Source organism: Acipenser ruthenus, chromosome 11 (genome assembly GCF_902713425.1).
Source record: "Acipenser ruthenus chromosome 11, fAciRut3.2 maternal haplotype, whole genome shotgun sequence".
NCBI lineage: Eukaryota > Metazoa > Chordata > Actinopteri > Acipenseriformes > Acipenseridae > Acipenser > Acipenser ruthenus.
The window spans coordinates 3,980,925-4,001,705 of record NC_081199.1 but is presented as its reverse complement, the minus strand read 5'-3'; the positions used below and the strand labels follow the sequence as shown (position 1 = coordinate 4,001,705).

The window sequence follows — 20,781 nt, the reverse complement described above, 5'->3', positions numbered from 1 at the left end:
GTTTAGATGTTTACATATATAAATGTTAAAGTTATATATAATGTTTCTATTGTAAGATTGCATGTATATTATTTAAAAATGTAATCAAAATATATATATATTTTTTTTAAAAAAGGAAGCTGAACAAAAAGTAATTCAACTTAACAGGTGTAGGAAACAAATGATGGACAAGATCCTAGGGTTATCATCGTGCAAATATTTTATGCAACCACTGCACACATTGCCCATATTTATCACAATTTTAGTTTGTTTTGTTATTTGGTAAAAACCACTCTGAGACTATGAGGATAGGCACTATAATTAAAACCCTAGGCAACATCTCATACACAGGTAAACAGATGGGTGCTGGAGAGGTGCCTGATTTCAATTAGTTACTGGGACAAATACCAGCAATTAAGCTCTTGTCCAAAATTATTATTATTTTTTTAAAGTGCATTACCTTATTGAAGACTGAGCCACGTGTCAGTATTGCAGGAAATGCTACCACAACCACCAGACTACTTTTATACGTTGCAGTTTGTCTAGTAGAAGATACTACTGGTTGTCCCATTGGTTTTGTTCAATTGATAATTCAAATGTTCAGCCACTAGGTGGAGACCGTGCATTCTGAACCATGCTTTTATATATAAAAAAAAAAACACAGTTAGCCCTCAGCGCACTTTTGTTTCATCAGAAAGCATGCCAGATTGATTAGCGGCTCCAGCAGGTTTAGCTGCCAGGACACCTGACATCTTCTGGCCACATTGAGAGTCACGACATCAAACAGCTGCACTCCTTCACTTCTCCAGCAGTAGCAGCTTTTGAATGGCACGCATCCCCCATTGGTTGCAGTTGCACGGTTGACAGGAAATGGTTTGCAGTAGTGTGAGCAGTGCAGCGTCGCAGTTATACTAGCATGGGTAATCAATAGAGATGTGGTTTATTCCTTTGCAGCTTGGCAGTACATTTGAATGAATAGCACACATGAAAGGAATAATGAATAAGGGATAGTTTGTTCAGAGCTGTCATTTTATAGCATTTTACAGCCCTGGGAAATCCCCCCTGATTGTATCCACCATCTGTGTTTAGGGTTGAGCCAGGGATACTCATGAATATGTGCTTGATGCAATCCAAGGCAAATCCCGAGTGCTTTAAAATGCCCCCAATACAATCCAGCTGTGGCTTACCCCAGCGGGGTACAGGTCGATCAAATCAACCCCATAGTAAAATGGTTTTAACAGGGAGCTGGTCATAATAGAGGTACACAGATGGTCTTCAGTTTGGAATGAGCATACAGGTCTTAATGGTGTGCTGTTCCGTATAGCAGGCTGTTTACAAGGACAGAGTCCGATTCCACAGGGTAGTACTTCCATTCCTGGAGTGCACTCCCTGACAGCCTGTTGGAATTTGATATCAGCTGCAGACTCAAATCCACTTCAACAGCTTGTACTACTTAATTTCTGTTTCTGTTTTCTTCTCGTTTGAATAGCTTTCAATGTATTGCATCAACCCTCTGTGCATTATGACATCATCCTTTTGAGGCTTGCATCAGGAATTCCCCTCTTGCTGTTTTGCATTTCACCTCTGTGCTGGCGTGTGATTGGCTGTGCTTGTCGCTGGTCTGAATTGTGTGCTTCTGCTGTATTCCAGAAAGCCCTTGAGATGTTGATACTAATCTGGCTTCCCATTCTGGTTAATCAAGAAAGAACTAAAAGAAAAAAAACCTGTGCACTGTGTCAGGTGCCCTGAGAGCTTCTGTATAAGCTGGGAAATGCATCTTGATCATACTGGAGTACAGATCAGTCCTCTCCACTATGATGATGCATCACACAGCTGCACCGACTCAATACTGCTTTTAAATATGAGATCAAACTATGATGCAGTCAAGCAGACAAACATTATTTGCATTCTTCTCACTATAGTATTTGTTTAAAAGCATTATAAATACCTGGTCTAAAAATAAGTGCAGATAATCGTGCAAGGGGGTTTCCAGCATCAGGCTAGGAAAAGGTAAGTGTCAGCTCGCTGTGGTTTTGAGGAAAGGGAGGAGATCTGGAGTTACCCTGAGCACGCAGGTAAGAGTGTCCGCAGATACAGGCACATGCTCTCTCCCTGCTCAGCAATCAACCTGCAATGTACTGGTACTGTGGACAAAATTCACAACAACAAAGCATTCAGCTTCAGTGCTTACTAAGTAAGGCTTTCAGTCCAGGCCAAGATATCCATATTAATTCATGAGCAGCACTTGAATCCATCTTACATCACATGCGTTATAGGAAATAGTACAAAGAAAGTCATCTTTGACAAACATTTCAATGCGGGGATGGAAATAAGACTCCCATTGCCTAGCAGGTGGATCCATTCCACTCACCTGAGCTGATTACCTATACACTGTGGCTAATCAGGCTCCTAGTAAAACCTGGAATGGGTGTAACTGCTATGCAATAGGAGTGTTAATTCTTGATTCAGAGGTGAAGGTTCGCTATTTGGTAGTTTTTGGGAGAAGGAAGTCAAAGTGCAACAACAGATGTTGTGTAGGTGTCTGAACATGTGACCTGTTTAAAGAGCACACACAAGCAAGCACGCACGCAATCACGCACGCACGCACACACACACACAGAAACACTGCCAGGTCCAGATACACCTTTTCTTTTCATTAGGGGATTTTGTTGTCATGGCTCTTTAAGAATTCTCTGGGCATGAATCTTTCAGCCAAAATGATTGGACAGCTCTAGTCTATGTCAATACCGTGTTCATTATGTGAAAACTTGATTTGATAAATGCTTATTTTATAAACATTGATGAAATGGAGCCAGATTAACCACCTATGTTTACTTTCATCCCGAACTCATGAACACACTGTCCCGGGGCCGGATAATCACCTAATGTGTACACATTATTAATACAAACTAATAGGGCAGTTATTGCAATGAAACTGTTAAACAAACAGGTCTGATTATGTTATCCCTGACTTCAGACACAGAGTGGCCAGAGAAATGGAAACCGAAAGTCTGCTGAGTTTGAAAACCGAATCTTCCAGCATTATGATGAAAACAAGAGGGCGGAGCTAAGAGGAAATCAACTGTTTAAAACACAGAGGCGAATAGCGGACAGGGCAGAGAGAAGGACCTGAAACAGCGCACCTGAACTGAACTGGGAGCAGAAAAACTAAGAGAGAGAACAATACAACCCGCCGTCAATATTACATTACCGCACGAGAGACAACACCGTCTAACTCGAAGGTATGCAGTGTGAGATTTTTATTACCGTTATTATTATTATTTTTTAAAAATGTATTCTTAAAGTATGTATTGTAACACCTTAGAGTTAACAAACTGGAAAGGCAGTAGGCTGGGCATGTGCACTAAAAGAGTAGATGTGTCTAAAAGTAGCCTATACTACACCGTTACATTTATTTCCAAATATCACAATATTAGTTATAATTACAATGAGATTTGAATGTGCTATATCGATTCACGTATTTTGAATGATGATGTAATTACCTGCAATATATCTCTCTATGAAGCAACTTTGTTCTATAATAGTTACACATTAAATACGTTATAATACTAATAGCTATATTTTGGGGTTCAATCGTTTTTTATCGGGTTAAACTCTAAAATCAAAGTCTTTGTCAATTACTAGTGTCCCTAAATCCGAATAGAACATGTAATACAGTCCGGGAGTCACTATAGCGGAGGCAGCGCGGTCCTGTGCGCTCTTCCTTTAGATGATTTTACAGAAGAGAGAGGCTGAGGTGCTGTTTGGCTTAATGCTTAGAGCTGAGGGACTGGGAAGCAGTGTGACTTATTACGTAGACTTAAGGGACTGGCTCTTATTGGTTAGAGCTGAGGGACTGGGAGGCGGAATGGAATAGGGATTCGATCTGAGAGACTGGGAGGCAGGCTAGTGTAATAGTAAACATATTTTCTCCTGAACTGAAAAACCTAAACTAAATGAGATGATAGCAACTGATCACCCTATAGTTCCGCAGATCTAAATAATGAACGCATCTTCATTCTCTTTCTCTCCCATCCGCAGCGCTTATCCTCGAAGTGAAGATGCAGATTAAAGTCACGACCTTGACGGGGACTTGTTATCCCGTGGAAATGGATCCCAGCGCCACAGTGGGGCAGCTGAAGCAGGAGATCGAGCGACGGGTCAGTGTTCCAGCGTTCCGGCAGAAACTGGCGATGCAGAAGAACGGGCGCAAAGAGCTGGAAGACGAGGGGAGGCGGCTGAGCGAGTGCGGGCTGGAGCACGGAGACACCGTGCTGGTGCTGCTCACCGAGCCCAAGTCCATGCAAGTCTTCTTGCAGAATGACAAGAGCAAGACGCATACATACGAGATCTTCCCGGGGGAGACGGTCACCGAGTTCCGGCAGAAGGTTTATCGGGTGGAAAAGGTTCCACCGGAGCAACAGGTGCTCCTCTATGAATCCAAGCCGCTTCAAGACGGCAGGAAATTGGAGGATTATAACATCAGGCCCCATACTACCATCACATTGAACCTGCGTCTGAGAGGAGGCTAAGCGCACCATGGACCTGATCTATAAAAGCATAATTACAGCCCTACTGATTATCCTTAATACAGTGACTGTGGAGCTGCGTATGACTTAATTGTTTAGCATTTACATAACATACTGTAAACAACCCCCCCCCCCAAAATATATATATATATGTATATACAAGTTTATGACATTTTTGTTTTGTTGTTTCATTTAAGTTATTATTTGTGTATTAAAATACTTGCTACATTCCCTAAGCTAAGGGGTTATATAACGTGGTTGGCATCCCCCAGCACAAACGTTAAAGACCACCTTTCTTGCACTTACTTGTGAATGCTTGCTAGTTTGCACAATGCCATTGGCCGGGCTGGCACCCCGTTTCCTTTTCTGTCCTTTTCTGAGAGATTCAGCTGATCAGGGCCATGCAGCTCTCCTGTTGCAGTGATTCTGTGAAAATGTGGTGCATCTGCTGGGTGTCAAGGATCGTAACACCTGTCTGTAACAGCTAATGTGTCCCTGTTTTAAAAATGATATATTTTGAGTGTGTAACGTTTTACTTTTGTATAGATTTGCAATGAAATAAAAATTTATAAAAAAAGTGAATCTGTTGCATCAAGGTTGACACTTACTGAACATGTGAGTGTGTGTCTGGGGGGTCGGGGCTGGGGGGTGAGGTGGGGGGTGAGGTGGGGGCTGGGGGGTGGGAATGGGGTGCGGGTGAGGGAGGAGGGATGGGGCTATACACAGAACTTGTTGAATTGTTAATTTTATAAATCAGAATGAACTTCTCATCTATCCTCATTGAAAAGGTGGTCATGAACTGTAAACCTGGTTTGAAGTAATCTTTAGATAAACAGCTCTTAACAAAATAGTCCTTAAAGTGAACAGAGCCCTGGATGTAATATTGAATTCCAACCTGAAACGTCATGTATCAGAACACCACTCTTTAAAGTTTACCATTTAAAATACTACTACTACAACTACTACGACTACTACTACTACTACTAATAGCATCACCAAATCAAAATGTATATTTAGTATCACATAAAATGGAGCACTGCTTGAGTTCAAGATGGGCTCTTCTCAAATGAAGAGAGTTATGTTATGATCATTGCCTGTGTGTTCACGCATTATCTTTCTCAATTACTTAAACTTTGTTAATTTAAGCCACAACTTCAGCACACACGCTATCTCAGAAGCAGGAGTGTTTACTTGTGTATTTATGAAGTTTGAGGAGAAACGGCAGTAAAGTATGATGTCCACTCAAAGCTGAAACATCGGTGAGCGCAGATCAGCCTAAATGAGCCTCTTTAATAACAGTGGTTTAGGCAACTAAGGGGGGATCTGATGAACCTCCACACAGAGGTAAAGACACTGGAGTTGAATACCGTTTTACAGAGCTGGGATAGCCCTGATTGCTTTAAGCACCTACCCTGCATACCCCAGGACTCTTTATACTGAACGGTACTACTTGATATGCCATGTAAATATCTCATAAGAAAGTATTAAACATATTTGAACACCCTGGAGTGTGTTTTTGAGCCTATAAAACGGCACTCTTCACCCTACACACTATTATATATATATATATATATATATATATATATATATATATATATATATATATATATATATATATATATATATATATATATATATTATTTATTTCTTAGCAGACGCCCTTATCCAGGGCAACTTACAATCGTAAGCAAAAACATTTCAAGCGTTACAATACAAGTAATACAATAAGAGCAAGAAATACAATAACTTTTGTTCAAGTAAAGTACAAGTTTGACAAACCACAATTCAATAATACAGCAGGTAATAGTGATAGTTACATCAGGATATGATTAAATAGTGATAGTTACATCAGGATGTGATTAAATACAAAGTACTACAGGTTAAAAACTTGGCAGATTACAGTATTCTGAAGTACAGGATTAAATGCAGTAAAATAGGGGCTGATAAGAGCAAAATAAAGCACATTTACATGAAGGGTGATAGTGTCCCAGGATACAAACAGAGGAGTTCTACAGGTGCTCTTTGAAGAGGTGAGTCTTAAGGAGGCGCCGGAATGTGGTCATTTATATATATATATATATATATATATATATATATATATATATATATATATATATATATATATATATATATAAATGTATATATGACATCAGCTGCTGACTCATATTCACTTCAACATTCACCTCTACAAGTCTCAGCTTGTACTAAGTGTTGTGCTTCTTCAGCACTTTCTGTTTACGTTTTCTTCTTGCGTTTCAATAGCTTTCAATGTATTAATGATGATGACGTCATCCTCTGCTCAGCAGGTATCTGCTGGTATTTGTGACGGCGCCATCAGGAATTCCCCTCTTGCTGTTTTGCATTTCCTCTCTGTGCTGGCGTGTGATTGGCTGTGCTTGTCGCTGGTCTGAATTGTGTGCTTCTGCTGCAATCCAGAACGCCCTTGAGATGTTGATACTAATCTGGCTTCCCATTCTGGTTAATCAAGAAAGAACTCAACTTAATTAAAGTAAAACCTAAAACAACTTCAAATCATCATAGACAGTAATACTAAAAGAAAAAAAAAAAAAACCTGTGCACTGTGTCAGGTGCCCTGAGAGCTTCTGTATAAGCAGGGAAATGCATCTTGATCATACTGGAGTACAGATCAGTCCTCTGCACCATGATGATGCATCACACAGCTGCACCGACTCAATACTGCTTTTAAATATGAGATCAAACTATGACGCAGTCAAGCAGACAAATATTATTTGCATTCTTCTCACTATAGTATTTGTTTAAAAGCATTATAAATACCTGTTCTAAAAATAAGTGCAGATAATCGTGCAAGGGGGTTTCCAGCATCAGGCTAGGAAAAGGTAAGTGTCAGCTCGCTGTGGTTTTGAGGAAAGGGAGGAGATCTGGAGTTACCCTGAGCACGCAGGTAAGAGTGTCCGCAGATACAGGCACATGCTCTCTCCCTGCTCAGCAATCAACCTGCAGTCTACTGGTACTGTGGACAAGATTCACAACGACAAAGCATTCAGCTTCAGTGCTTACTAAGTAAGGCTTTCAGTCCAGGTCAAGATATCCATATTAATTCATGAGCAGCACTTGAATCCATCTTACATCACATGCGTTATAGGAAATAGTACAAAGAAAGTCATCTTTGACAAACATTTCAATGCGGGGATGGAAATAAGACTCCCATTGCCTAGCAGGTGGATCCATTCCACTCACCTGAGCTGATTACCTATACACTGTGGCTAATCAGGCTCCTAGTAAAACCTGGAATGGGTGTAACTGCTATGCAATAGGAGTGTTAATTCTTGATTCAGAGGTGAAGGTTCGCTATTTGGTAGTTTTTGGGAGAAGGAAGTCAAAGTGCAACAACAGATGTTGTGTAGGTGTCTGAACATGTGACCTGTTTAAAGAGCACACACAAGCAAGCACGCACGCAATCACGCACGCACGCACACACACACACACAGAAACACTGCCAGGTCCAGATAAACCTTTTCTTTTCATTAGGGGATTTTGTTGTCATGGCTCTTTAAGAATTCTCTGGGCATGAATCTTTCAGCCAAAATGATTGGACAGCTCTAGTCTATGTCAATACCGTGTTCATTATGTGAAAACTTGATTTGATAAATGCTTATTTTATAAACATTGATGAAATGGAGCCAGATTAACCACCTATGTTTACTTTCATCCCGAACTCATGAACACACTGTCCCGGGGGCGGATAATCACCTAATGTGTACACATTATTAATACAAACTAATAGGGCAGTTATTGCAATGAAACTGTTAAACAAACAGGTCTGATTATATTATCCCGGACTTCAGACACAGAGTGGCCGGAGAAATGGAAACCGAAAGTCTGCTGAGTTTGAAAACCGAATCTTCCAGCATTATGATGAAAACAAGAGGGCGGAGCTAAGAGGAAATCAACTGTTTAAAACACAGAGGCGAATAGCGGACAGGGCAGAGAGAAGGACCTGAAACAGCGCACCTGAACTGAACTGGGAGCAGAAAAACTAAGAGAGAGAACAATACAACCCGCCGTCAATATTACATTACCGCACGAGAGACAACACCGTCTAACTCGAAGGTATGCAGTGTGATATTTTTATTACTGTTATTATTATTATTATTTTAAAATGTATTCTTAAAGTATGTATTGTAACACCTTAGAGTTAACAAACTGGAAAGGCAGTAGGCTGGGCATGTGCACTAAAAGAGTAGATGTGTCTAAAAGTAGCCTATACTACACCGTTACATTTATTTCCAAATATCACAATATTAGTTATAATTACAATGAGATTTGAATGTGCTATATCGATTCACGTATTTTGAATGATGATGTAATTACCTGCAATATATCTCTCTATGAAGCAACTTTGTTCTATAATAGTTACACATTAAATACGTTATAATACTAATAGCTATATTTTGGGGTTGAATCGTTTTTTATCGGGTTAAACTCTAAAATCAAAGTCTTTGTCAATTACTAGTGTCCCTAAATCCGAATACAACGTGTAATACAGTCCGGGAGTCACTATAGCGGAGGCAGCGCGGTCCTGTGCGCTCTTCCTTTAGATGATTTTACAGAAGAGAGAGGCTGAGGTGCTGTTTGGCTTAGTGCTTAGAGCTGAGGGACTGGGAAGCAGTGTGACTTATTACGTAGACTTAAGGGACTGGCTCTTATTGGTTAGAGCTGAGGGACTGGGAGGCGGAATGTAATAGGGATTCGATCTGAGAGACTGGGAGGCAGGCTAGTGTAATAGTAAACATATTTTCTCCTGAACTGAAAAACCTAAACTAAATGAGATGATAGCAACTGATCACCCTATAGTTCCGCACATCTAAATAATGAACGCATCCTCATTCTCTTTCTCTCCTATCCGCAGCGCTTATCCTCGAAGTGAAGATGCAGATTAAAGTCACGACCTTGACGGGGACTTGTTATCCCGTGGAAATGGATCCCAGCGCCACAGTGGGGCAGCTGAAGCAGGAGATCGAGTGTCGGTTCAGTGTTCCAGCGTTTATGAAACTGGCGATGCAGAAGAACGGGGGCAAAGAGCTGGAAGACGAGGGGAGGCGGCTGAGCGAGTGCGGGCTGGAGCACGGAGACACCGTGGTGATGGTGGTCACCGAGCCCAAGTCCATGCAAGTCTTCTTGCGGAATGACAAGGGCAAGACGCATACATACGAGATCTTCCCGGGGGAGACGGTCACCGAGTTCCGGCAGAAGGTTTATCGGGTGGAAAATGTTCCACCGGATCAACAGGTGCTCCTCTATGAATCCAAGCCGCTTCAAGACGGCAGGAAATTGGAGGATTATAACATCAGGCCCCATACTACCATCACCTTGAACCTGCGTCTGAGAGGAGGCTAAGTGCAGCGCTGCGTCCAGTGCCTTCCAGAGATGCTTATCATCTTTGAATTACACCATGGACCTGATCTATAAGAGCATAATTACAGTACTACAGATTATCCTTAATACAGTGACTGTGGAAATGCGTATGACTTAATTGTTTAGCATTTACATAACATACTGTAAACAACCCCCCCCCCCCCCACACAAAAAATAATATATATATATATATACAAGTTTATGACATTTTTGTTTTGTTGTTTCTTTTAAGTTATTATTTGTGTATTAAAATACTTGCTGCATTCCCTAAGCTAAGGGGTTATATAACGTGGTTGGCATCCCCCAGCACAAACGTTAAAGAGCACCTTTCTTAAAAAAAAAAAAAATGATTGCACTTACTTGTGAATGCTTGCTAGTTTGCACAATCCCATTGGCCGGGCTGGCAGCCCGTTTCCTTTTCTGTCCTTTTCTGAGAGATTCAGCTGATCAGGGCCATGCAGCTCTCCTGTTGCAGTGATTCTGTGAAAATGTGGTGCATCTGCTGGGTGTCAAGGATCGTAACACCTGTCTGCAACAGCTAATGTGTCCCTGTTTTAAAAATGATATATTTTGAGTGTGTAACGTTTTACTTTTGTATAGATTTGCAATGAAATAAAAATTTATAAAAAAGTGAATCTGTTTCATCAAGGTTGACACTTACTGAACATGTGAGTGTGTGTCTGGGGGGTCGGGGCTGGGGGGTGAGGTGGGGGCTGGGGGGTGGGAATGGGGTGCGGGTGAGGGAGGAGGGATGGGGCTATACACAGAACTTGTTGAATTGTTAATTTTATAAATCAGAATGAACTTCTCATCTATCCTCATTGAAAAGGTGGTCATGAACTGTAAACCTGGTTTTAAGTAATCTTTAGATAAACAGCTCTTAACAAAATAGTCCTTAAAGTGAACAGAGCCCTGGATGTAATATTGAATTCCAACCTGAAACGTCATGTATCAGAACACCACTCTTTAAAGTTTACCATTTAAAATACTACTACTACTACGACTACTACTACTACTACTACTACTACTACTAATAGCATCACCAAATCAAAATGTATATTTAGTATCACATAAAATGGAGCACTGCTTGAGTTCAAGATGGGCTCTTCTCAAATGAAGAGAGTTATGTTATGATCATTGCCTGTGTGTTCACGCATTATCTTTCTCAATTACTTAAACTTTGTTAATTTAAGCCACAACTTTAGCACACATGCTATCTCAGAAGCAGGAGTGTTTACTTGTGTATTTATGAAGTTTGAGGAGAAACGGCAGTAAAGTATGATGTCCATTCAAAGCTGAAACATCGGTGAGCGCAGATCAGCCTAAATGAGCCTCTTTAATAACAGTGGTTTAGGCAACTAAGGGGGGATCTGATGAACCTCCACACAGAGGTAAAGACACTGGAGTTGAATACCGTTTTACAGAGCTGGGATAGCCCTGATTGCTTTAAGCACCTACCCTGCATACCCCAGGACACTTTATACTGAACGGTACTACTTGATATGCCATGTAAATATCTCATAAGAAAGTATTAAACATATTTGAACACCCTGGAGTGTGTTTTTGAGCCTATAAAACGGCACTCTTCACCCTACACACTATATATATATATATATATATATATATATATATATATATATATATATATATATATATATATATATATATATATATATATATAAATGTATATATGACATCAGCTGCAGACTCATATTCACTTCAACATTCACCTCTACAAGTCTCAGCTTGTACTACGTGTTGTGCTTCTTCAGCACTTTCTGTTTCCGTTTTCTTCTTGTGTTTCAATAGCTTTCAATGTATTGATGATGATGACGTCATCCTCTGCTCAGCAGGTATCTGCTGGTATTTGTGACGGCGCCATCAGGAATTCCCCTCTTGCTGTTTTGCATTTCCTCTCTGTGCTGGCGTGTGATTGGCTGTGCTTGTCGCTGGTCTGAATTGTGTGCTTCTGCTGTATTCCAGAACGCCCTTGAGATGTTGATACTAATCTGGCTTCCCATTCTGGTTAATCAAGAAAGAACTCAACTTAATTAAAGTAAAACCTAAAACAACTTCAAATCATCATAAACAGTAATACTAAAAGAAAAAAAACAAACCTGTGCACTGTGTCAGGTGCCCTGAGAGCTTCTGTATAAGCAAGGAAATGCATCTTGATCATACTGGAGTACAGATCAGTCCTCTCCACTATGATGATGCATCACACAGCTGCACCGACTCAATACTGCTTTTAAATATGAGATCAAACTATGACGCAGTCAAGCAGACAAATATTATTTGCATTCTTCTCACTATAGTATTTGTTTAAAAGCATTATAAATACCTGGTCTAAAAATAAGTGCAGATAATCGTGCAAGGGGGTTTCCAGCATCAGGCTAGGAAAAGGTAAGTGTCAGCTCGCTGTGGTTTTGAGGAAAGGGAGGAGATCTGGAGATACCCTGAGCACGCAGGTAAGAGTGTCCGCGGATACAGGCACATGCTCTCTCCCTGCTCAGCAATCAACCTGCAATCTACTGGTACTGTGGACAAAATTCACAACAATCTGTAAAGCAGTACTAGAAGCTGTATAGATAGATAGATAGATAGATAGACAGATAGACCTTGCAAGGACTGACTTTTACAACAAGACAATACTGGCTTGGGCAGCAGTGCGGAGTAGTGGTTAGGGCTCTGGACTCTTGACCAGAGTGTCGTGGGTTCAATCCCAGGTGGGGGACACTGCTGCTGTACCCTTGAGCATGGTACTTTACCTAGATTGCTCCAGTAAAAACCCAACTGTATAAATGGATAATTGTATGTAAAAAATAATAATGTAATTGTATGTAAAAATAATGTGATATCTTGTAACAATTGTAAGTCGCCCTGGATAAGGGCATCAGCTAAGAAATAAATAATAATAATTAAATCGTGTGTATAGTTAAATGAATACATGTAATGAAAAATAAAAAATAATAATAACACTAAAAAGTAAAGCTGAAATACAGTGTTTGAAAACCTCAGCTATCTTCTGCGTCATTTCCAACGTTCAGTATCATTATGCGTTATGGTGTTGATGTCAATTGCATTGAAACTGTGAAACAGACAGGTGTCATAACGTTATCCCGGACTTCAGACATAGAGCGGCCGGGGAATTGGAAACCGAAAGCCTTTGCTGCGTTTGAAAACCGAATCTTCCAGCACGTGATGCAAACAAGAGGGCGGAGCTAAGAGGAATTCAACTGTTTAAAACCCAGAGGCGAATAGCGGACAGGGCAGAGAGAAGGACCTGAAACAGCGCACCTGAACTGAACTGGGAGCAGAAAAACTAAGAGAGAGAACAATACAACCCGCCGTCAATATTACATTACCGCACGAGAGACAACGCCGTCTAACTCTAAGGTATGCAGTGTGAGATTTTGTATTACCTTTATTAAATGAGATTATTATTATTATTTTTTCATATTCTTAAAGTATGTTTTGTAACACCTTAGAGTTAACAAACTGGAAAGGCAGTAGGCTGGGCACGTGCACTAAAAGAGTAGATGTGTCTAAAAGTAGCCTATACTACACCATTACATTTATTTCAAAATATCACAATATTAGTTATAATTACAATGAGATTTGAATGTGCTATAATATGGTTCACGTATTTTGAATGATGATGTAATTACCTGTAATATATCTCTCTATGAAGCAACTTTGTTCTATAATAGTTACACATTAAATACGTTATAATACTAATAGCTATATTTTGGGGTTGAATCGTTTTTTTATAGGGTTAAACTCTAAAATCAAAGTCTTTGTCAATTACTAGTGTCCCTAAATCCGAATAGAACATGTAATACAGTCCGGGAGTCACTATAGCGGAGGCAGCGCGGTCCTGTGCGCTCTTCCTTTAGATGATTTTACAGAAGAGAGGCTGAGGTGCTGTTTGGCTTAGTGCTTAGAGCTGAGGGACTGGGAAGCAGTGTGACTTATTACGTAGACTTAAGGGACTGGCTCTTATTGTTTAGAGCTGAGGGACTGGGAGGCGGAATGGAATAGGGATTCGATCTGAGAGACTGGGAGGCAGGCTAGTGTAATAGTAAACATATTTTCTCCCAAACTGAAAAAACTTAAAATAAACGTAGCCTCCAGCACAATAAAACGATTCCGCACATCTAAATAATGAACGCATCTTCATTCTCTTTCTCTCCGATCCGCAGCGCTTATCCTCGAAGTGAAGATGCAGATTAAAGTAACGACCTTGACGGGGACTTGTTATCCCATGGAAATGGATCCCAGCGCCACAGTGGGGCAGCTGAAGCAGGAGATCGAGCGTCGGGTCAGTGTTCCAGCGTTCCGGCAGAAACTGGCGATGCAGAAGAACGGGCGCAAAGAGCTGGAAGACGAGGGGAGGCGGCTGAGCGAGTGCGGGCTGGAGCACGGAGACACCGTGCTGGTGCTGGTCACCGAGCCCAAGTCCATGCAAGTCTTCTTGCTGAACGAGAAGGGACAGACGCATACATACGAGATCTTCCCGGGGGAGACAGTCACCGAGTTCCGGCAGAAGGTTTATCGGGTGGAAAGGGTTCCACCGGAGCAACAGGTGCTCACCTATGAATCCAAGCCGCTTCAAGACGGCAGGAAATTGGAGGATTATAACATCAGGCCCCATACTACCATCACCTTGAACCTGCGTCTGAGAGGAGGCTAAGTGCAGCGCTGCGTCCAGTGCCTTCCAGAGATGCTTACCATCTTTGAATTACACCATGGGCCTGATCTATAAAAACATAATTACAGTACTACTGATTATCCTTAAGTTTATGACAATTTGTTTTTCTTGTTTTTTTTAAGTTATTGTTTGTGTATTAAAATACTTGATGCATTCCCTAAGCTAAGGAGCTCTATAATGTGGTTGGCATCCCCCAGCACAACCGTTTAAAAAGATCACCTTAAAAAAAAAAAAAAAAAAAAAGTTGTGAATGCTTGCTAGTTTGCACAATCCCATTGGCCGGGCTGGCAGCCAGTGTCCAGGGGAGGCAATCTTGGTATTGTCCTTTTCTACTCTTATGGCAGCCCCAGGCTCTAATGCAGAATCAGAATATTGTCTTGATGTAGCACTTCCCAAAGCAGGCACAACTAGAGCTTTGGACAGACGCCAACTGCATTGTGATGTCAGCGCCTTCGCCTCTCACTACTGAGAGATTCAGCTGATCAGGGCCATGCAGCTCTCCTAAACGTGGCTCATGTGCTGGGTGTCGAAGATCGTAACAATTAATGTGTCCCTGTTTTAAAAATGATATCTTTTGAGTGTGTAACGTTTTATTTGTGTATAGCTTTCCAATTAAATAAAAAAAAACTATTTAAAAATTTAAAAAGGCTGAACCTGTTTCATCAGGGTTGACTCTTACTGATGTGAGTGAGTGTCTGGGTGTGTGGGGTGTGTGGGGTGGGTGGGTGTGTGGGGTAGGGTGGGGTGTATGTGTCTGGGGGGGTGGGGTGGGTATACACAGAACTTGTTGAATGGTTAATTTTATAAATCAGAATTAACTTCTCATCTATCCTCGTTGAAAAGGGGGTCATGAACTGTAAACCTGGTTTTAAGTAATCTTTAGATAAACAGCTCTTAACAAAATAGTCCTTAAAGTGAACAGAGCCCTGGATGTAATATTGAATTCCAACCTGAAACGTCATGTATCTGAACACCACTCTTTAAAGTTTACCATTTAAAATACTACTACTACAACTACTACTACTACTACTACTAATAGCATCACCAAATCAAAATGTATATTTAGTATCACATAAAATGGAGCACTGCTTGAGTTCAAGATGGGCTCTTCTCAAATGAAGAGAGTTATGTTATGATCAATGCCTGTGTGTTCACGCATTATCTTTCTCAATTACAGAAAATGACTGCCACCCTGTGGTCGCTTTGTGGTAGTTCAAGCAACAACTTCAGCACACACGCTATCTCAGAAGCAGGAGTGTTTACTTTTGTATTTATTAAGTTTGAGAAGAAACGGCAGTAAAGTATGATTATATATATATGTATATATATATATATATATATATATATATATATATATATATATATATATATATATATATATATATTTTGGACAAACTAACTTTGCAACACAGTAAAGAGTGCATACATTAGGAAGGTGTGTTATACCATTGACAACAATTTGAAAGATGTAAAACAGAAATGTTGCAATCTAAGTGTGGAAACTCCCTGGTAGGACCAGAGGATTGCTCTTGAGTGTGATTCATGCTGCTTACCTGGCCTGACCTTTACAGAGAAACACAAACTGACTTTCCAATCTCAGTATAACAACAAATATGAACCTTTTACACAGCGCCTCCCACAACGAAAACAGAAACTTTCACACGTCACCTGGTAAACAAGGGATATTTGAAACCCCATGACATTAAACCTCTCATTGGCTAACCTTATTAACCTTTTTGGAATGAACGCAAATCAGCCTAAATGAGCCTCTAGTTTAATAACAGTGGTTTAGCTACCTTAGGGGTGATCTGAGGAACCTCCGCACAGGGGTAAAGACACTGGATGTGATCAGTGTTTTGCAGAGCGGGGACAGCCCTGGATTGCACCTACCCTGCATACCCCAGGGTCACCCGGAGTCCTGGAACAAGTGGTGATACACGTATTATCTCTGACTAAAGGTAAATGGTACACAATGAATACTAGTGGCGTGGGGTATAAGACCAATGCAAAACTGCATGAAACTCTAATAACAATTATAGACATCAATTTAACACTTTCCTTCTTATTGTAAAGTACTACTTGACATGTCATGCAAATATCTACTAAGTATAATAGACCATATTTTAACACCCTGGAGTTTTTGAGCTAATCAAACGGCACGATATATATTTATAAGTTGATATCAGCTGCAGACTCATATCCACTTCAGCATTCACCTGTACAAGTCTCAGCTTGCTTCTTCAGCACGTTCTGTTTCCGTTTTCTTTCTCCTGCTTATCAGGGCTCCGTGCACGATGACGTCATCCTCTGCTCAGCAGGTATCTGCTGGTATTTGTGACGGCTCGCATCAGGAATTCCCCTCTTGGCTGTTTTGCATTTCCTCTCTGTGTCGGAAAACCTTTAAAAACTTCAAATCCTCAGTCATAAAATAGCCAGGAATACTAAAAGAAATGTAGTTTGTGGAAAAAAAAAAACCTGTGCACTGTGTCAGGTGCCCTGAGAGCTTCTGTATAAGCTGGGAAATGCATCTTGATCATACTGGAGTACAGATCAGTCCTCTCCACTATGATGATGCATCACACAGCTGCATCGACTCAATACTGCTTTTAAATATGAGATCAAACTATGACACAGTCAAGCAGACAAACACTATGGCTAAAAATAAAGCCTGTTCATACCTTTGGCACCTTGGTGTCGGGGACCCTGTTCTAGGTTGAAATAGTGGACTCGTTTTGAAGTAAGGAAGTGTGGAGTAGTGGTTAGGGCTCTGGACTCTTGACCAGAGTGTCGTGGGTTCAATCCCAGGTGGGGGACACTGCTGCTGTACCCTTGAGCATGGTACTTTACCTAGATTGCTCCATTAAAAACCCAGCTGTATAAATGGATAATTGTATGTAAAAAATAATAATGTAATTGTATGTAAAAATAATGTGATATCTTGTAACAATTGTAAGTCGCCCTGGATAAGGGCATCAGCTAAGAAATAAATAATAATAATTAAATCGTGTGTATAGTTAAATGAATACATGTAATGAAAAATAAAAAAAATAATAATAACACTAAAAAGTAAAGCTGAAATACAGTGTTTGAAAACCTCAGCTATCTTCTGCGTCATTTCCACTGTTCAGTATCATTATGCGTTATGGTGTTGATGTTAATTGCATTGAAACTGTGAAACAAACAGGTGTCATAACGTTATCCCGGACTTCAGACACAGAGCGGCCGGGGAATTGGAAACCGAAAGCCTTTGCTGCGTCTGAAAACCGAATCTTCCAGCACGTGATGCAAACAAGAGGGCGGAGCTAAGAGGAATTCAACTGTTTAAAACCCAGAGGCGAATAGCGGACAGGGCAGAGAGAAGGACCTGAAACAGCGCACCTGAACTGAACTGGGAGCAGAAAAACTAAGAGAGAGAACAATACAACCCGCCGTCAATATTACATTACCGCACGAGAGACAACACCGTCTAACTCGAAGGTATGCAGTGTGATATTTTTATTACCGTTATTATTATTATTATTTTAAATGTATTCTTAAAGTATGTATTGTAACACCTTAGAGTTAACAAACTGGAAAGGCAGTAGGCTGGGCATGTGCACTAAAAGAGTAGATGTGTCTAAAAGTAGCCTATACTACACCATTACATTTATTTCCAAATATCACAATATTAGTTATAATTACAATGAGATTTGAATGTGCTATATCGATTCACGTATTTTGAATGATGATGTAATTACCTGCAATATATCTCTCTATGAAGCAACTTTGTTCTATAATAGTTACACATTAAATACGTTATAATACTAATAGCTATATTTTGGGGTTCAATCGTTTTTTATCGGGTTAAACTCTAAAATCAAAGTCTTTGTCAATTACTAGTGTCCCTAAATCCGAATAGAACATGTAATACAGTCCGGGAGTCACTATAGCGGAGGCAGCGCGGTCCTGTGCGCTCTTCCTTTAGATGATTTTACAGAAGAGAGAGGCTGAGGTGCTGTTTGGCTTAGTGCTTAGAGCTGAGGGACTGGGAAGCAGTGTGACTTATTACGTAGACTTAAGGGACTGGCTCTTATTGGTTAGAGCTGAGGGACTGGGAGGCGGAATGGAATAGGGATTCGATCTGAGAGACTGGGAGGCAGGCTAGTGTAATAGTAAACATATTTTCTCCTGAACTGAAAAACCTAAACTAAATGAGATGATAGCAACTGATCACCCGTTCCGCAGATCTAAATAATGAACGCATCTTCATTCTCTTTCTCTCCCATCCGCAGCGCTTATCCTCGAAGTGAAGATGCAGATTAAAGTCACGACCTTGACGGGGACTTGTTATCCCGTGGAAATGGATCCCAGCGCCACAGTGGGGCAGCTGAAGCAGGAGATCGAGCGTCGGGTCAGTGTTCCAGCGTTCCGGCAGAAACTGGCGATGCAGAAGAACGGGCGCAAAGAGCTGGAAGACGAGGGGAGGCGGCTGAGCGAGTGCGGGCTGGAGCACGGAGACACCGTGCTGGTGCTGGTCACCGAGCCAAAGTCCATGCAAGTCTTCTTGCAGAATGACAAGAGCAAGACGCATACATACGAGATCTTCCCGGGGGAGACGGTCACCGAGTTCCGGCAGAAGGTTTATCGGGTGGAAAAGGTTCCACCGGAGCAACAGGTGCTCCTCTATGAATCCAAGCCGCTTCAAGACGGCAGGAAATTGGAGGATTATAACATCAGGCCCCATACTACCATCACCTTGAACCTGCGTCTGAGAGGAGGCTAAGTGCAGCGTTGCGTCCAGTGCCTTCCAGAGATGCTTATCATCTTTGAATTACACCATGGACCTGATATATATACAAGTTTATGACATTTTTGTTTTGTTGTTTCATTTAAGTTATTATTTGTGTATTAAAATACTTGCTGCATTCCCTAAGCTAAGGGGTTATATAACGTGGTTGGCATCCCCCAGCACAAACGTTAAAGACCACCTTTCTTGCACTTACTTGTGAATGCTTGCTAGTTTGCACAATGCCATTGGCCGGGCTGGCATCCCGTTTCCTTTTCTGTCCTTTTCTGAGAGATTCAGCTGATCAGGGCCATGCAGCTCTCCAGTTGCAGTGATTCTGTGAAAATGTGGTGCATCTGCTGGGTGTCAAGGATCGTAACACCTGTCTGTAACAGCTAATGTGTCCCTGTTTTAAAAATGATATATTTTGAGTGTGTAACGTTTTACTTTTGTATAGATTTGCAATGAAATAAAAATGTATAAAAAAAGTGAATCTGTTGCATCAAGGTTGACTCTTACTGAACATGTGAGTGTGTGTCTGGGGGGTCGGGGCTGGGGGGTGAGGTGGGGGGTGAGGTGGGGCCTGGGGGGTGGGGCCTGGGGGGTGGGAATGGGGTGCGGGTGAGGGAGGAGGGATGGGGCTATACACAGAACTTGTTGAATTGTTAATTTTATAAATCAGAATGAACTTCTCATCTATCCTCATTGAAAAGGTGGTCATGAACTGTAAACCTGGTTTGAAGTAATCTTTAGATAAACAGCTCTTAACAAAATAGTCCTTAAACTGAACAGAGCCCTGGATGTAATATTGAATTACAACCTGAAACGTCATGTATCAGAACACCACTCTTTAAAGTTTACCATTTAAAATACTACTACTACAACTACTATGACTACTACTACTACTAATAATAGTACTACTACTACTACTACTACTAATAGCATCACCAAATCAAAATGTATATTTAGTATCACATAAAATGGAGCACTGCTTGAGTTCAAGATGGGCTCTTCTCAAATGAAGAGAGTTATGTTATGATCATTGCCTGTGTGTTCACGCATTATCTTTCTCAATTACTTAAACTTTGTTAATTTAAGCCACAACTTCAGCACACACGCTATCTCAGAAGCAGGAGTGTTTACTTGTGTATTTATGAAGTTTGAGGAGAAACGGCAGTAAAGTATGATGTCCACTCAAAGCTGAAACATCGGTGAGCGCAGATCAGCCTAAATGAGCCTCTTTAATAACAGTGGTTTAGGCAACTAAGGGGGGATCTGATGAACCTCCACACAGAGGTATAGACACTGGAGTTGAATACCGTTTTACAGAGCTGGGATAGCCCTGATTGCTTTAAGCACCTACCCTGCATACCCCAGGACACTTTATACTGAACGGTACT

At 41.0% G+C, this 20,781-nt stretch overlaps 4 protein-coding genes across 4 annotated transcripts; all 4 read left to right on the top strand.

The window, feature by feature from the left end:
- Positions 1–3,065: 3,065 nt before the first annotated feature.
- Positions 3,066–5,090, top strand: LOC117428251 (polyubiquitin-like). The gene is made up of 2 exons (XM_034047126.3): positions 3,066–3,221; positions 4,021–5,090. Exon 2 carries the CDS (start codon positions 4,041–4,043, stop codon positions 4,509–4,511), a length of 471 nt encoding a protein of 156 aa, XP_033903017.2. The 5' UTR covers positions 3,066–3,221; positions 4,021–4,040; the 3' UTR covers positions 4,512–5,090.
- A 3,337-nt stretch (positions 5,091–8,427) lies between these two features.
- On the top strand, positions 8,428–10,541 carry LOC131739377 (polyubiquitin-like). Its single transcript, XM_059032936.1, has 2 exons — positions 8,428–8,600; positions 9,400–10,541. Exon 2 carries the CDS (start codon positions 9,420–9,422, stop codon positions 9,885–9,887), a length of 468 nt encoding a protein of 155 aa, XP_058888919.1. The 5' UTR covers positions 8,428–8,600; positions 9,400–9,419; the 3' UTR covers positions 9,888–10,541.
- Positions 10,542–13,045: 2,504 nt separating this feature from the next.
- On the top strand, positions 13,046–15,262 carry LOC131739376 (polyubiquitin-B-like). Its single transcript, XM_059032935.1, has 2 exons — positions 13,046–13,301; positions 14,108–15,262. Exon 2 carries the CDS (start codon positions 14,128–14,130, stop codon positions 14,596–14,598), a length of 471 nt encoding a protein of 156 aa, XP_058888918.1. The 5' UTR covers positions 13,046–13,301; positions 14,108–14,127; the 3' UTR covers positions 14,599–15,262.
- Positions 15,263–17,880: 2,618 nt separating this feature from the next.
- On the top strand, positions 17,881–19,875 carry LOC131739374 (polyubiquitin-B-like). The gene is made up of 2 exons (XM_059032933.1): positions 17,881–18,093; positions 18,888–19,875. Exon 2 carries the CDS (start codon positions 18,908–18,910, stop codon positions 19,376–19,378), a length of 471 nt encoding a protein of 156 aa, XP_058888916.1. The 5' UTR covers positions 17,881–18,093; positions 18,888–18,907; the 3' UTR covers positions 19,379–19,875.
- Positions 19,876–20,781: the final 906 nt, after the last annotated feature.